This window comes from Acinonyx jubatus, chromosome E4 (genome assembly GCF_027475565.1).
Source record: "Acinonyx jubatus isolate Ajub_Pintada_27869175 chromosome E4, VMU_Ajub_asm_v1.0, whole genome shotgun sequence".
NCBI classification, from domain to species: domain Eukaryota; kingdom Metazoa; phylum Chordata; class Mammalia; order Carnivora; family Felidae; genus Acinonyx; species Acinonyx jubatus.
In genome coordinates this window covers 67,969,900-67,987,850 of record NC_069395.1, presented here as the reverse complement: position 1 = coordinate 67,987,850, position 17,951 = coordinate 67,969,900, and the positions used below count along the sequence as shown (strand labels likewise).

General features: G+C 58.2%; 1 protein-coding gene across 3 annotated transcripts in view; it reads right to left on the bottom strand.

The window, feature by feature from the left end:
• The window catches only part of SUSD4 (sushi domain containing 4), a 91,425-nt gene that overhangs the window by 27,408 nt on the left and 46,066 nt on the right, over positions 1–17,951 (bottom strand). For all 3 annotated transcript variants that reach the window (XM_053209856.1, XM_053209854.1, XM_053209855.1), the window contains 2 exons: positions 6,873–7,046; positions 3,513–3,701 (listed from right to left, as the gene is read on the bottom strand). In XM_053209856.1, coding sequence (XP_053065831.1) covers positions 3,513–3,701; positions 6,873–7,046 — 363 coding nt within the window. The remainder of the gene's footprint in view (positions 1–3,512; positions 3,702–6,872; positions 7,047–17,951) is intronic.

Below are 17,951 nucleotides of genomic sequence, written 5' to 3'. Positions count from 1 at the left end.
GCCCCTCATGAGGCCAGGCATCCATCCTGGGGTCACGGACACCTTGGGGGGGCCATCGGAGCTGGAGAAGCCTGACCTCACCAGGTGCCCTCCAGCCGAGTGAGTCCAAGAGGCACCATGTGGCAGAAGAGCCAGGACCCAGGGGTGGAGGGTCTGGACAGGTCAGGTTGTCCTTCAAGGCGTCAGACCCGGTCTGTGACAGGAGACACTACCCTGGTGGGCTCTCCACCGTGACGGGGAGACCGCAGGTCCTGGGGGCAATAGCGAGTGGCCTCCATCTGGCCTCACGTGCCCTGCAGCTAGGATTCCCACAGGACGAACAACGACATAGGAGTCCCTTCCTATGTGTTTTTTCAAAATTTTTTCACTCTTTACAAAATGGCTATAAAAACATCCCGTTGTTTCCCGGTTGGACATAAAGCAATCAGAATTTAATTGGATAAAGTGCCCTGGTGATTAGGAACATGAGCTCTGAGGTGACAGAGACCCATGTCTGAGTCCCAGCTCGCCCACTTACTGGTGGTGTGAACTGGTGAGTTTCTGGAACTTTACAAGCCTGGGTCTGCCCATCGGTGAAGTGGGTTAAAACAGCACCTGTCTCACTAGGAAGACTGAGTTACTGTGTCCAACACTGTGACACATAGTAAGCTCTCAAAATTAATGCAAATTGCTATGGTTCAGGGTTTCTGTCATCTGGGATTCGTCTTATCTGCAAACACCAGAGCAGCGAGAACAGTCACAACGTACGAGCAGAAAAGCGCGGTACTCTGTTCGCACAGCCATGTCCAGACCGGCCTACGTATCTAAATTCTGAGCACAGTGATAACGGCGGCCGCTTGGAGGACCACTCACCGACCCCGAACTCGTTACCACGTGGAGCCTCGCAGTCTCGGGATGAACATAACCATCTGCCCCATCTGGCAGGTGCGGAAATGGGGACGGACGAGCCAAGTGACCCACCCTGGGGCAAAGCGATGAAGGGGGAGACCCAGGATGGGAGCCCGCCCGGGGGGTCTGATGGCGGTCCACTCCCTTGCTCAGTGTGCCACCTGCCTCTTGGCCCTCTGTGTGACCCCTTCTCCTGGCCCTTGGCAGGTTTGGAAAAGCTGGGGCTGGGGGAGCGGCAGGACAGGCACACGGACAGCCAATGGGCTGGGGGTCGCGGTGAGCCCGGAAAGCGCCACGGCACAGCCGTCCAGACCCGGGCACTCGGGGGCCAGATCGCCCCATATTTAGAAGCCCCTGAGAGCTTCCTGCTTCCCCAGCACCGTGCACAGATTTCCACTGGGCCATCAAGAAAAATCAGATCGTGAGCTCGGAAAGATGGACACCGAGGGGGAAACAGTGGCACGGGCAAGGGGCAGAGCCCTTCAGGACGGTTCACCGACCACGCACGCCCAGCGACTATGTTGTACAAATAGGGCCCTGCCCCCCACAAACATGGCACACGATCCCGGTGGAGCTGAAGAAACACCGACGCCGGGGCCCCGCTGGATAACCTGTCGTAAAGTCGCACTTGTTACTTTGACCCATCGTTTAATTCAGCCCCGTTTCTATCAAGTCTTGAGACAAAAAGCCTTCAGGCTGCACCGTGGCTCTGGGTCCAGGACCGTGGCTCTGGGGTCTCCAGCTGGTTAGCAGTGCAAGGTCCCGCACCTGGGTCTGGCAGGTGTTTTACGGCACCGTGCGGGGGAATAAAGGTGATCTAAACGCACACGACAGAACTCCAGGAAGGACTCGGCATTTGCGACGCAGGCGGCCCCCTGGGCCACGGCCCTCGCTGGCGGGGGCCGCGGCCCACCTCCCCGTTCAGACCTCCAAGTTTGCCGTACCTGTTCACACCGTGTTCTCCAGGCTCCACAAAAACAAGCGTTCAAAGTTTCAAAACGGAGCTGATCAGAACGCGACCGACTTGAAGAGGTGTGAAAACCGGCATTTTGAACTGACGGGATCCCGCCAACGACTCCCTCCACCGAGTCTCTGTTTCTGGTTGTCTGCGCAGGGAGACGCTTCCGGACCTCAGAGTCCCCTCTCCTGGACCCAGGCTCACCTCAGCCTGCGGTCCAGATGGGGGGGAGGGACACAGGACGCCCCACCCTGAGGTTAGGGTCGCCGGTTTAACGAGTGAGAACACCGCACACTGGGTTATATCAACTTCAAATTTAACAAAGTAATTTTCCACCATGAGTTAAGTCCCATGCCAACGTTCAGGGCACGTTCACAGTAAGAAATAGTTTGCTGTTGGGGCGCCTGGGGGGCTCAGTCGGTTGAGCGTCTGACTTCAGCTCAGCCAGGATCTCACGGTGCGTGGGTTCGAGCCCCGGGTTGGGGCTCTGACAGCTCAGAGCCTGAAGGCTGCTTCGGATTCTTGTCTCCCTCTCTCTCTGCTGCTCCCCTGCTCTGCTCTGTCTCTCTCTCTCTTTCTCAAAAATAAATACACATTAAAAACATTTTGTTAAGAAATCATTTGCTGTTTATCTAAAACTCAGATTTAACTGTGCACCCACATCTCTTCTGACATGTCCCCTGGAGGTTGACCCCAGGGGATTTGGGATGGGTGGGCAGCGGGGGCTGGGCTCTGAGGACACCCCTGCCGCTGGTGGTCCGCAGCCCCTCTCCCCGCCTCCCTGCCGACGCTCCACCCCCCCTCCCCTACTCCAAGTCCAAATCCCTGGAGGAGGCGCTTCCCGAAACCCCCAGCCTCTTCCCGTGACGCACTCACACCCTGGAGAGAACGCCACGTTGTCGTGTCTTGCTTCCCACGAGAGGCCACACGATCTGTGGACAGGCTCCTGGTGGAGCTCTCGTTTTCTTCTCCCCACCGGGCTCAGACGCCCAGAAGGAAACTGCTGTTTGTCTGATCATAATTTTAAGACCTGCATTAAAGCCAGGGCCGAGCGAGCACGCCCATCTTTCCTGGCGGAAGTCTGTACGGCTCTACCCCCCAGACACGGGCCTGATCCTGTCACTGGGCGCCCCGTCCCCTCACTGACCAGTGCCCCTTCGTGAACCACACTCTAGAATCATCACAGACATTTAGGGAGGCCACGGAGGAAGGAGCTCTTGGTTTCAGGCTTCCAAGTGTGTGTGCTCCCAGCAAAGCATTTACAGCTAAGCCGTAAAATGCTCTATAGAAATAGGAAGAAACATCGACACGACGATAAAATGAGGGGTGAGATTAACGATGCCGTAATACAATCTGTTTTCATTTAGTGCAGAGAAAATTAATTTTTGAAGACATTTCATTTAACTCTGCAGTATCTTGCAGTTTAACCTTTGATGCTTCCAACTTTTCTCTTTTATTCCCTTTAAGCCTAGGACGGGCAGGGGAGGGGAGCCGGTTTTACGATGGTTCTAAGTCCGGCTTCTCGGCCGATGGCCAGGCTCGCTGCCTCGGCTCGGGCCCCGTGTGCTCAGGGAACAGAATACTGTGACCGTAACGCTCAGCTCTCCTAGTGACGCGTCCGCTTCCATAACCCAAGATCCAGCCGCGAAACAGGGACACACGTTACCTTCCAGAGCGAGGCACCGGGGCGGGCTGGACGACCAGATGAGGTTGTGCAAGCATTCGAGATACTCCGACCCCTCCAGCTTAAAGCCAGGAAAGCAGTGATAGGAGATGACGGTCCCCACGGGGAAGGAGGTCTGGAACTCGGAGACGTTCACGTAGCCGTTAGAGGAGGAGAGAGGTCTCAGGCAGCCTGTGAGGGGACAGAAGGGGACAGTCTGTCTTGATCGCCTCTGTGCACCTTCAGATCCGCCCCCGCCCCGGTGGATTCACTCGCTGGAAGCGTGACCTGGCCTCTGGGGACGGAGCGCCTTGGCCAGACCCCTTCATCTGCTCGACTATCCCATTTGTGACTCGGATGTTAGGTTTTACAGCTGCACACGGCAGGTGGGGGTGGGGGTGGGGAGGGGGGGGTAGCTGTAGGGCCCTGGCCGGTGGTCGTAGCCCTGACTGCACCTGAGAATCACCTGAGGAACTTTTGATAAACACCAATGCCCGGTCCACAGGCAGCCTGGACACTCTCCAAGTAAGCCGAATGTGCTGCCAGGCTGAGAACCACCGTGGAGGGACCAACACCCTGACTGTTTCAACGGTGTGGGGGTGGGGTTGCGGGGGGGGTCTGGGGCGTTCGAGAAGGCTATCACGCAAACCCCCTGCTGCTGTGCGGATTACAGAGTGGGTGCCGCCTGACCCGGTGTGATTCCGCCCAAAGACCCAGCTGTGTTTTATGTGCAGTGGATAAGGGACCCCGTGGCTCTCAGCCTTGAGAATGACCTGGACAGAAGGCGTCGCAGAGCAGACTGCTGGGTCCTCCCCTGAGCCTCTGGTTCGGGTCTGTGTGGAGCCCAAGGACGGACATTAAGGCTCCGGGTGCTAGTGCAGCTGTGGGGCCCTCTCGGAGGCCCAGTTCTGTGTGCTTTCCGAGTGCAAGTGGGGCTGGGTCCAGCACCGACACAGGAGCCCGTGCAGCCCAGGGGACACTTCCAGTGGGATCTGTGCAGCCCAGTGGGGCGTTCTCAGCACACAGACCCACCCGGTGTGGCATCCACTGCAACCATGGGGTCTCTTACTGCCTTCAGTGATTCCACTGGCGGGAATAATGGCCCTGCCGAGCCGTGCTCTTCCTGGGGAGAACTAACTGTGTGTGAAATAAATAACGTATAATGGAAATCCCTCCTTTCCCTTCCAATCACCGAGTACAAATTACATCACACCCCCCGCAGCAGGTGACCGGGCCCTCCTTCTGGCCGGCTGTGTTACGTATCAGAAGCATCAGAGGGCTTTGTCTTCGGGAAACTGCTTTGGTCAGCAAACCGGCAGGTGATGTCCGTGTACGAGGGTGAGACCAGGGTGCGGCCAGAGAGGCCCCCCAGCGTGCAGAACTTCGGGAGACACTGACTCTGGGCGGACCCCACACGGCCGTGTGCTGGAGCCACAGAGATCTGTGGACCCAAGAGACCACCTCCCGCACCAGCCAACACTCGGGGTGGACCGTATCTGAGACGCAGCCACATCACCTCTCCACGGCCTTCGATGATTTAACGACGGAGCTGAACGTGGACGGTGTTTGTAACAAAAGTGAAATGTGGGGGGCAGGGGGAGGCTGGGGGTCAGGAACGAACAGAATCAGTAACTGAGGAAACAGAACACGGGTATCGGCACAAACACGTGATGCATCAGAACCGAGCAAGTTCAGAGGCGCTGACACAGGGGACCCTCGCCTCCTGCCGGGGAAGAGTGCAGTTCTGAGCCGCCCACACAGGTAAGCTGGCTTCCGCCAAGGAGCAACCAGCTGGCCCACGGCCCACAGCGGGCATCACGCGCTGCTCTCCGATACCCGAAGATCCCCCGGAAAAGGGGCCTTGGGACAGGGCTCCCTGACCGCCCAAAAGCAGACAGAAGGGGTTATGACTCAAGCAGTAAATCAAAGAAAGAGACGCTGTGTGCCTGGGGACAGCCCGTCCCATCCTAAACACAGCGGTAGAAACCAGACTTTGAGTCAGTAATGTGATTCCTACCTGCACCTCTAGATAATAGAGTGGCTCCTCCTTGGGCTTCAGCCCCCCGGTTCTACAGTGAAAGCCTCAGGGTTATGTCATTCTAAGGGCCAATTATATTCCTCCCAGGGCTCTGAGGAGTCAGGCTGCCTCAGGCAGGGCACAGACAGGGCCCCAGTGGAGGGGAGGGGAGGGGAGGGCAGGGGTCCCATTGGGGGGGCACAGGCGGGGGCTCCAGTGGAGGGGAGGGGAGGGCGGGGGTCCCATGGGGGCGGCACAGGCGGGGGCTCCAGTGGAGGGGAGGGGAGGGCGGGGGTCCCATGGGGGCGGCACAGGCGGGGGCTCCAGTGGAGGGCCGGTGGGTGCAGACCAGGCCACTGGAGGAATGAGGCTGGCCTGCAGGGCTGGCTGATGAAGCACCAGTCTCCAGCCCGGTGGGCCTGCTCCCTCCCGCCGCGCTGAGACCTGAGGGTGGGGCGGTGGACGGAGGGGCGGGGCGAGCATGGGGAGAGCCGCACCTGAGCCCCTGACAAGGACCCTGCCATTGGGCACTTAAAAAAAATAACTGCGACCGAAAGAGCTGGTGAAGGGGCACGTGGTCCTCACGTGGTGTGAAAGGGAACCTTTAGAAAGTGGGGGAGCAGCCGCGGGGTGAGGGGAGTTTCCGCGGAGAGCCCCGCCGTGTGGTGGGGGGCATGTCCCCTGTCCTCCAGTCCTGCGCCCATGTTCTCCTGAGGGGCCCCGACTCCAGCCCCCACGGAAGGAAACCACTTATCTGCAACCACGGCTCGCAGAGCGTCAGAGCTCGCCAGCCGGACTCCCCCGCGCGGGGCCCACGTTGGTCGTCACTGGACCCGGCCCGCCCTCCCCCCAAACGATGAATTATGCATGGGCCTCTTGGGCCCTCGGTCCAGGTCACATGTCAAAAAATAAAATCAGAACTGATGTGAATGGGGGGACTTATTTTCACAAACAGGGTCGACGTCGGCCCAGGCAGATTTTAAAAGTGCAAGGAATACTCACTGTGTGGTTTGGATAAATCTGAATTTGATTATTTTTCTGATCCTTGTGCATTATAAAAAGGGATCGCATTATGAAGATCCTCTGTAATCTTACAGAGGCCTCTGTGAGATTAGCCATAAGTATGTTCTCACCACCACTGAAATGAGTGTAAATACTGTTTTCATTGAATATACAATAATTCATCACTGAGCTCACGCCCGGCCGCCAGACTCCTATCTCCTGAACAATGAGGTATTTCCGCGAATGCTTTTGCAGGGAGGGTGCAGGGACTCCGATCCCAGTGCAGGGGGTGTGGGCCGAGCGCGGTCCCCGCGACCTGTTAGGGACACGTGCTCTGCACCCACCTTGACAGAGGGGCAGATTGTCCCAAGTCCCATCATCGCGACACAGCGAAACCATGTTGTGAAGGTCGGGGTAACGGATCTTGAACCCTTCGTGACAGGTGACGATCAGCTTATCTCCGTGTCTGTAGGTCTTGTTACGGATCTCAGCATCCTCCACCTGAGGGACGCGGCAATCTGCAATTGTGTGAACAGGACACGTTATCAACCTGACTCACACCGCTCGTGGCTCCCAACTTCACTCCTCTTCCCAGACCCGGCCTCAGGCTCCACTCGGGGCTCAGGTGTGCCCGCGGGCAGCACAGCCTGCTTCTCAGAGACACAGGAGGGACACAGGAGAGGACACAGGGAGGGACACGGGAGGGCATGAGAGGGACACAGGGTGGGACACAGGGAGGGGGCATGGGAGGGGCACGGGAGGGGCACGGGAGGGACACGGGGAGGGACATAGGAAGGGGGATCCGGCCACGAAAGCAACTTCATCTCCTGCCTGTGACACTCGATACCACACAGTGAGCTCTCGGTGATTGTGGAAATGAGTGAAGAAACACAAGAGTTGGGGGTTCACGCCGCCGCCCACGTGGTGGTCCCCCCATGGCCCGCAGCCTCGGCCTGTGGGGCACAGAAGATACGCCTGGTGGAAAAGAGGGGCCAAGGCGGGACTGCACCTGCTAGGACTTCCCACCGACATTCCCCGCACGTGTGGCCGCCAGCACTGCCTCCCAAGGGGGCAGCTGGAGCGGTGCGGAGGTCGGGAGGGGACGGGCTGCCCGAACGAGGGCCCGAGGAACAAGGACTGCACACAGCAGATGATCAAGAGATAAAATAAAGCGAGTGACGTCTAACCCTGGGCCTCCAGCGCCGTCTCCTCTCAGCTCAGCGCACAGCCGCCAGCCGGGCCGTGCCTCCGACTCACACGCGCCCGCGTGAGAGGTTTATCCCACCGTCAAGAGTCAGGAGGCCCTGCCTTACGGGGGTTTGCGCTCCAAGCTTTGGAATTTGTTATGACGGTTCTTATTGGACCCCCACATGGCTGGAACAGCGTCAACAGAAACCCGGACCTTCCAGGCCTGCGAAGCTCCGAACTGTCAGCTCTGAGGCCTGAGGCGGCGGAAGGCGGCCCAGAGCTTTGGTGTGGGGCTGGGTGCACAGGGAGCACCGGGAATCTGACCGCAGAAGGTCAGTGCCGGGGAGCCTTGGCCGAGAAGGGCCAGAGGCTCCGAGGGCCGGGGGCTCCCAGAGACGGGGGTTCGAGGCCCCGGGGTTCTGAGGGACGGCCGCCAAAATCAAGGCTCACCAGCCGGCTCTGCCCTCCTCTCGAGAGCAAGGACTGTGCCACCGGCTTCCTCCCATGTCTACTCTGCTCTTCTAGACTCCCCACACGTCTGGCAGAGAAGAAACGCCCTGGGAAACAGGACCCTGAAGCCCCCGGGGTCCCGCCCACCAGGCCTTCCCTGGGCCTGGGGATCTCAGCAGAGGCCATCTGTCTGGAAACGCTGTCCTGCCTCCAATCTGACCTCTTGCCTTTGAGCTTTGGATGGTGGCAAGGGGTTTCAGCTGCTCACGTTTAACCAACAGTCTCCCACCAGAACAGCCGAGTCCCCCGGAATCAGTGCCGGAAGAACCCTGAACGGCATCACGCAGTCAGACCGCTGCTGCCTTCTTAATGGAAAACGTGCATCAGTCTTCAGTATCACGATGCAGGAATCCTTCACAGCAGATCCAAACACATTCATCAAGGCACCCGCCTATAAAACCTCGCCGTAAATCGACCCCGCGGCAGGAATCTACGTGACGGAACAGCCGTTTCCACGACTGACTTGGAATTTGTGCTCAGCAGGCAGCCAGCTGCAGGGAGTAAAGTCCACGGGCACCGAGGGCACGTGGACACTGGCCGACCAGGGACAGGAGCCTGACGGTTTCTCGGCAAGGTGGTCAGTAACACAGAGGGCTCTGAACTCCCGCCTACAGGCCCGTGTCCACAGGCAGGGGCCGGGGCACAGACAGGGCATGTGACACACAGGTCACAGGGAACCACAGCCTCCCAGCCTCTGCTCAGAGAGGGGTCACCATGGGGCACGGTGGAGGACTGACTGCTGGGGGCAGGGGCGCCCACCGACCGGAGGGCTGGAGGCTGCAGTCTGAGCTCCTGTAAGCAGGGCTGTGCTGGGACAAAGGACACAAATGAAACAGACAAGCTGTCATAAACCCTAAACCACACCTCGACAGGAGCGAATGGCACACAGAGCCATCCTGAATTTTTACCCACAGCGTCTGGTGCCCAGCATCCCCGCTGAAGAAGTGTGTGTGCCCCAACCAGCCAACGGTACCCGTAAACGGCTACGGACAGTATTTCTGTGGAAACAGATAAGCCAGGATCTTTAGTGTCTGAAAGTAATGTAATCTTCATCAGTGCTGGCTTCAAATGGAAAAAGCACAGGTTTTCTATAGCACAAATGCATCCAGCAGGCAGCAAGGATTTTTAAAAGCCGCTATAAAAACACCACTGCCAAGGACTGCGAACACAGATCCATCAGTATTGATTCTGTCGTGCAGAATGGGGTCAACGATCAAACCCTCCGTAGACAGCGCTCAAATGGACACTTCGGGGACGTAACCGAGAGATCATCAAAGGCTTCCCTCCCAGACCCGCCTGCCGTCACCGAGAGTGAGTCCTGCTTTGGCGCAAAGGATTTAATACCGTAAGCAGATGAAGGAGGGGATATTAAGGCGGTGTTTTGCATTTATACCGAAGAACAGGTCAACTGGTCCTAAAGAAGTCAGCACACGGGGGTCCTAAAGAACGGAGCAGAAAAGGAAAAAAGTCTTAAGAATGCGCACCACACGCTAGACTTACTCCCTTTTGCAGTGTTAGTTCCGTGCGAAAACTGATTTGATTGCCTAAAACGCCAACTTCAGACACCAATGCTCGCCAGAAAGTGCTTCTGGGAACTGAGTTGGTAGCACGCCCTCGAGATCCCCAGTTCACGGCCGCGCAGCACAGCCTCTGGGAGTCCTGCTGTGCAGGGCTCTGGGTTTGTTTACACCGGCATCTGTACCGTTTATTTACTCACCCGTCTGTCCCATTCGCTGGCTCGCTCACGCACTCAGCAGCGGGCTGCTGAGTCCCGCTCCGGGTGCCGGGCACAGAGAGACAGTCGGGAACAGCACCTCGTGGCAGCTGTGTGCAGAGCGACCGCTAACAAACGAGCAGATGTGTGAGCTAGAGCGCGACGGGCACGATGGTGGCTCTGACGAGCAGGTGCCAAGGTCACACAGACACTGACCAAGGGCCCCCCGGGTTTGGGAAGACAGGACGCGCGCCCTGAGGAGATGACATCTGTTAAGTACAGCCCAGCGGCAAGAAGGACTCAGTTGTGCGGATCCGGGAGACGGAGGTTTTGGGCACAGGGAACAGCCGGGTGTCGGCGTGTCTGAAACACAGGCAGGTCAGACCACACGGCACCTTGCAGATCAGGGCGGGGATCTGGGGTTGGCTTCGTGCGACGTGCAGCTCCCGGAGCTTCTGAAGCACGGCTGTGGCCCGCACACCGAGGGATTACCTGACCCAAAGACAGGCTCGGTCTTTGCCCTCGGGTCCTGGGTCATGACCTCCCTAGTGCCCTCCCTGAGCCGAGCGTGTCCACCGGGAGCCTCTAGGCCACAGCAGACGCTCTGTGCTGACGGTGTGACTGAGGCGGGGTCCCTGTGGATCCACTCGGCCTCTGGGGAGCCGGAGGCCGAGCCCCGTGAGTGGTCAACCAAGCCTGCGTGGCCGAGCCCCAGGGACAACACTGGGTACCAAGGCTCAGGTGAGCTTCCCTGGTGTTAGCATTCACGCATGTTGTCACACGACACTGCGGGGAGAAACGGGCACCGTCCACACCACACCACCGCCACGGGACAGCCGGGGAACAGCCGCCAGAGGTGAGGTCAAGAGCATTCGCAGCAGCACGGCAGCGCTCCCCTTGGTGTCCACGTCGGCAAGCAGATGGTCCTCCGCTGACCACACGCTGCGCCACCTGCCCGTGTCGCTCACGTCACGTGGTCTCCCCACGTGGGCATCTCATCGTCACTGTCCTCACAGAATAAGGTGAAGGCAGGACAGTAAGACGTTTAGAGACAGAGACCACGTTCACATACTGTTATTATGGTGTGGTGTTATAATTATTCTATTTTTTTAAACGTTTATTTATTTTTGAGACAGAGAGAGACAGAGGGTGAGCAGGGGAGGGGCAGAGAGAGAGGGAGGCACAGAATCCAGAGCAGGCTCCAGGCTCTGAGCCATCCGCACAGAGCCCGACGCGGGGCTCGAACTCACGGACCGCGAGATCGTGACCTGAGCCGAAGTCGGATGCTCAACCGACTGAGCCACCCAGGCGCCCCGCATAATTATTCCATTTTATAATTAATTATTATGTTTATCTCCACCTGTATCTAATTTATAAGTTACACTTTATCACAGGTGTGTATGTGTAGGAAAAAACACAGTGACACAGCGTTTGGTACCATCCACAGTTTCAGGTGTCCATTGCGGTCTTGGAATACGTCCTCCATGGATAAGGGCGGACAACTTACTTGTAACAGACCCAGTGAGAAAAATCCTGAAGGCCCATCAACATCAGAATGTTCAAATTCTGGTCCATTTGTAACAGAACACCCTGCAAATGTACCAACCACAGCTGCACGGAAAATAGCGTAATTTCACAACCAAGTAGAAAAGTCTAACGTAAAATACCTAATGTATAATTCCACGTATATGAATTCAAAAATAAGGCAAAATTAAATCAAAGTGGTGCCGTGTCTGGGAATGCGCACGCCTGGGCTGAGTGATAACCAGGACACGAGGTCCTGACCCACGAGAGGGGCAGCCTAGGGGGCCCGGGGGGGCTGTCCACTGTGTGCTAATTCTGTGGGCTGTGGGGTTTCGTGTGCCTTCCTGTAAAGGTTATGTTCTATGAGTTTACACAAACAACTACGCAATCCAGAGAGAACAAGAAGTTCGCTGGGAATGAGTCCCCCCAGCTGAACCGGGGCCTCCGGCCGGGCAAGCAGGGAGTGCTGGCAGAACTTGGGGACAACTGACTAGGGTGGCATCTGGATTTCCAAACCCATGAACCCTCACCATCTCCCGAAGGCAGAGGTTGCCCCGCCCAGAACACAGACCTACTTTTCTCTCGATCAACAGTCTCAACCGTTTCATGGGTGAAGGAACTTGACGTCTCTTCCCACCTTCTGGAATGTGGCCTTCACTCTTAGCGATGAGGAGGTGACAGGAAACACCTGTTTCCCAGAGCTGAGCTCGCAGGGACGTGAAAGCAGATGGTCCCCATACCCTCTACCCACCGGCTGCGCCTGGAGTGTCTCCTGAGAACCTGCTGAGTCCAGACGCCTGGGGCACTGTGTGGGGCACAGGCGCTCCCCACACGCCCCCAGGGCAGTGCCGTGAACCCCGGCGAAGGCGGCATCAGCACAGCCTCCCCGCGTGGGTTCCGCACCGGAGGCCCAGGCGGGTCCCCAGCACACGTGGGCTCGGGTGGGACTATGGACGTGGCCCAGCCCTGGAGCCAGGAGAATCAGCCCCCTGCGGTGGGTGTGGAAGGGTGCGGGTGGGAAGCACTCCATTCTTCACAAGCAGCCAACCTAATCTAGGTAGTTTCACCTTCGAGCCCGTGAAAACCTGCTTTCTGGGGAATCCACACCATCTGCCTGGTGCTGGGGGCTCCTGACAATCCTGTGCCCTTTGCACTCGGTCTGACCGGGGTACTCTGTGTGAGCAGAGGGACACTGACACTCCCACAAGCCCACCTCCACGGCCCTTGCTCAGACCGGGCAGGACCCCGGCGCCCCCGGGACACGGGGACGCTTCGGGCAGCTGGTAAGGGCTGTGCTGCTGAGCGAACCTGTCTGTGGTGTCCAGCCGTCACCCTGTAGGGATGATAACGGTCATTTAGGTCACTCATCCCCTCTGTGTCTCCCCACCGTGACCTTATTTGCTCTGGATTTGTTTTTGCTCTCACGCCATGACCACGTTAAGTTGAAATCTTTTTAAGAAAGTAAACCAAACTCACACTGAAGCCACAAGAGACGGGGGAGGGGAGGGGATGGGGACAGCACAAATGAGAAGGGACAGTGCTCCTGGGGATGGGGGTCCTGGGGGCGGGGACGGGGGTCCCGGGAGCGGGGACGGGCACCACTCTGCTTTCCCGCCTGAGGAGACGGCAGTGAGGACGCAGCAACCTGGGGACAAGCAGGTGCCCGTCCCTGTGGACACAGCTGCTGTCGGATGCCCACGCCCAAAGCAACGAGACATTTCCGGTGATGGAAGATACACACGTGGAGAAAAGGACTGTAAATAAACATTCTTAGAGCGTCTCTGTCTTGGTGAAGCCCCTGGAGCCGGGGGACATTCACCCTGACCCAGGGGTGACAGCAGAAGGTGACCCAGAAGGAGCGGGACGCGCTGCTGTTGAACAACGGCTGTGCCCCTGCGTTCAAGGGCACGGGGCTTACCCGCCACCCTCACTGGCCACGAGTGAGGCCGCATCTGCTCTCTTAAAATTCCTAACGTGATGATACTACGTAAACGCACTCTGCACTTGCCCCTGGGAGGCTCGGAGAACCTTGTACCAAACTCTTTGTCTTTTATAGGAGCCCCGGTCAGGTCTCCAGGCGTCAAAGCCCCTTAGCAAGAACTTACACATAATGCTTGCTGCAGGGATGGCCTGTCCCCCATTCGGTCTGCGAGGAGGGGACACGTGGAGACCCGTGCTCCAGGCCACGTCAGCCACAACCAGAAGATGAGGACAGTGGAGGTGGAAAATGCTGGCGGCAAGTGGGATCCAGCCCCGTGAGCTCCCATCTTCGCCGCCCAGAACAACTGACAGCCTCCTGGAGGACGTTCCAGACCCCGCTCTTTCTCAGGCTCCCCGGGGGCTCTGCAGGAAGAGCACTGAACGAGGAGTCCGGATGCTGGTCCCAGCCCCAGTGTGCCTGCCACATGACCCGTACTCCCGGGCTGTAGTGTCTCTGTCCACAAATGCCAGCACGGGCGCTCTCTGACTGTACGAGTTCATCTCCCAGGATCTGCCTCACACCAGAGAACGTCGTGTCCTCCCCCCGGGAAAACACTCTGGCACGTCCCGGTGTGTGTGGGCCTCAAGCTGTTTTCAGGAGTTTAAAAAAAATATGCAGAGAGCTGCTCTCACTCCTAACCTTCCAAGTCCGGAGGCCTGAAGATGTATTCTTAGCAAGTTCTTGAGACGAGGAGCCCACGGCACACACTTTGGGAACCAGGGGACTGAACAAACAGACACGACGCCTCCCCCAAGGGGCGTGGGTCTGGGGTCAGGAGGACACATGTCACCTGCTCCCCCCTCCCCTGGAGGTCATCATCTCGGGGGGCAACGCCTGGATCTGAATCCCGCTCTTGGACTCGCTTCCTGGGAGGCCCCTCTCACCTACACTTTCTCGTCTGGAAAGTAAGGTCATTAACACCTGCTTCGTGGGGCTGGGTGGGAACCTCAGGTGGCAGTGCACGGTCCCCAGTGCACACGCCGACCCTCCTTAAAACACAGCGCTCTTGGTGGGGAAGGGATGCCCAGGTAACGCACAGACATCCAGGTAATGCGCAGATGCCCAGGTGAGGAGCAGACGCCCAGATGCACAGGTAACACGCAGACGCCCAGGTGTGCACTGGGGGTGGCCGGGTGTGTGCACCTGAGTGACGGGCGTGGGGCAGGTTCCGGTGCTGATAAAAAGCATACCAAGCCAATAGGAAAAATGGGAGGGTTTACACGTGCTTTCCAGGGGGTGAATGAGTCAGAATGGCTTCAGCCAAACGCACCTAGAGCCGAAATGTCAGGAAAAGCCACACAAAGACCCAGAAACCCGAAGTTGCTCAGCGTGAGTACTCTCAGCAAACGCCCACCTGAGGGATGCAAACCTTACCCAGATGGCCTAAGGCTGCGGGGGCCCCGCAGACAAGCAGACAAAGCGCATCGGGAGCCCGGCCAGCGTGCAGAGCGTGGGCCCCGGCCTCCCGCCTACAAGGGCCACGAGGCTCCCCTCCCCCCTGGCCATTCCAGGAGTCATACTCATGGCCAGAAAGGCCCTGGGGGTCTCCGGACAGGGGCGGCACTTTCAGGGCACGTGCACGTGCAGCTCGAACAACGCTTTGTCCCCCACACACCCTCCGCTCCTCCTGGGGCAGAAGGAACCACCCGGCCAGCCACAGGCAGGGTCCCCCACACGGTCCGGGTCACAGCGCCTCCGCTGGCTGCACCCTTGTCAGGAAGGCACCCCAGAGGTGCGGTCTGGGAGCCTGCTCGGGACGAGCCCCGTGTGAATCTGTCTGAGACCCCATTTGCTGGACGCCCACCTGGTTTGCTCACTGTGCGTCTGCCTGAGACCGACGTCGGCGTGACCGTGACCATCCACAGACCCGCTACGGGGACAAGAGAACCGTGTCCGGCCGCACGCAGATCACAGCTCCTTTAGCGTCTAAACCCCGCTGCATAAACACGCACGGGTCCATCTGCCTCCAAAGCCTCCAGCAGAGAAGCCGCAGGCGGAAAAGAGAAGGTTGTGGTTTTGCACGAGGACCAGCTTGTCTGAACACAGAGCTGTGTCCACCCGAAGCTATAAGCTGCCGTCTGACTCTCATGAGCGTCCCAAACACCCTCCCGGATGAGGGTCCTAAGGGAGGGGGGGCCTGGGCAGAAGGTGTAGATCGCGGCCTGGTAACCTGGGCTCCCCCAGCCGGGACCTGTGGGCCATTGTCCATCTGAAAACACACAGCCGGTGTAACAATGCCAGGGCACAGAGAGGGCTCTGCCCGGCCGTCGTTTCCACGAATGCCGGTGGCACGTCCGTTTGGGCAAGACACAGGCGGATCACCGCCCCCCCCCCCCCAGCCCCCATGTGCTATTTTCTCATAACCTAAGTAGATTCGATTAACTCTTATTGTAGTCTCATTTGCGTACTGATCTTCTAAACACACCCCTTCCTTACGTGTGTAACACTGACCCTGCCCCTGTCAGGGGAGGGATGGCCTCTCCGCATCCTGGTTTGACACGAGTCCAGTAAGTGTTCGTCAGGTGGCTTCAGGCAAAGTCAGCCTTCACCCCCCGTGAGAACTGGGCGAGGGGTGTTTACCCGCGGGCAGGTGTCCCCCAGCAGACCTGAGCAGAGGCCCATCAGTGGCTCTCACCCTGTCCCCTGGGCTCTGGACTTGCCACATCACCGCCCTGCACCCATGGGGTGTGTTTTCAGTCCCCTCCACCACACCGCCGCCTCCCCTGCTCCCTGAACAGTGACCGTCCTCAGCTCTGCTTCGGGCCGTGGGGGCTCCGGTCTCTCGGAACCAGCCTGGAGAGGATGTTTCTGCATCTGTAGGGTGGAAGGTCTCAGTGCCATAAAACTCCACCGCCTACGTGATCAGTCCCATGAGTCCAAACCTGAAACTCGGTCGTTTTCTTGGAGGGAACGATTAAGACTGGAATCGGGCTGAGGTGGAGCGTGGTGAAGAGACAGCGGGCATCCAGGCGAGCCAGGGAGGTGCCACCTCGCTTCTGTAGGGCGCCTGTAGCAGGATAACAACGCATTTTCCTGCATCTAAACCTACTTTTCAAAAATCCGCATCTCAGGCAGGACTGGCCGCCAGCGTGACAGCCCGGGAGGGGTCCAGGTGACAGTGACAAGACCAGGGGCTGGACCAGGTCTGTCCCTAAATCGCCATTTAACTGTGGGAAGGCTCTCGGTTTCCCTTTGGGTCCGACAAAAACCAGATCAGAAGGGGGGTTTGGGCCCCACGTTCCTCTGAGTCCCTCCACCCTGAGCACCAACACCGCCACCTGTAGTAACCACGCGTCCTTGGGAGTGGCCTCCGTGACACGACCTCGCAGGGGAAAACCCGCGGCTCCAAGCCTGCTGCCTGCACGTCTGCTATGTGACCGGGACGAAGCCAGCGAACCTCTCTGAGCCTCACCTTCCTAACCAGGGAGGCTGCCCCCTCGAAAGATAAGTTGAGGGCTTATCTGAACGCGGTGACTGACCCCTGTTACTACTACCGCCCAAAATTCAGCACCTTGACGCCCGGACGGAGGGAACCAAGGAATTCAGCAGCCCGGCATCTGCACGGCACAGTCCTGGCCGGGGCGGGAGGCCACGCACACCTCAGCGGAGAACGGTTCCGCGTTCTCGCCTCTGTGGGACATCCACGGTGCCCCCGCCCCCGCAGTCCACGAACAGCGACGCACGTCTCCACTGTCGCAGCAGCACAGGACGCCCCTTCCCGCACGTCTCCCAAAGCCCACCAAGGTTACCGTTATTATTGAGAAACGGCTGCTACTTAGAAAGGTGGTTTCTGTTCTTCTGAACTCTCTGAACCGATCCTGAGACCACAACACGATGTCTGGACCCTCTGTGGAAAGGGTGGTCTTATTTTCAGCTGTGGAAGGAAGGGCTGGGGGTCCCCGGGGCACCCCAGGAGCACGGCCCTCCCTGTACACCTGGGGCTGTCCACAGCAGATGCTCCTTCCCTTTCTGGAATTACTACAGACTATGTGCTTATGGAGGCCTGGAAAGGGGCCATCTTTTTTTTTTCCCCCAGGATGGAAATACGGAAAGGTCTCCCCATCTCCGGGCAATAACCATGAAGCCCACGTGTCCTCTTTGCCCTCAGAGGTTCCTGAGCTTGTCCAGATTTTAAACACTGAGACCACAGGGCACAGATTCTGGCAGGAAAGTCAGGATTTGCAAACCAAACACACTTTTAATCAGTAGAACCTCATGGAAACCATGGCCTGCACGGGCTGCACGGGAGCAGAAAATCTGAACGTACAGGGTGCCTGGGTGGCTCAAGGAGGCGTCCGACTCCTCATTTCGGCTCAGGTCATGATCTCAGGGTTCAGAGCCTGCTTGGGATTCTCTCTTTCAGGGGGTCTGTTTCTCTTCTGTTCCGTTTATTCGTCAGCTTTGCTCTTTAGAATCCACATGGAGGTGAAATCACACGGTATTCGTCTTTCTCTGACTTATTTCACCCTAATTCTTTGCGCTAACTTTTTCTCTTTAAAAAAACAA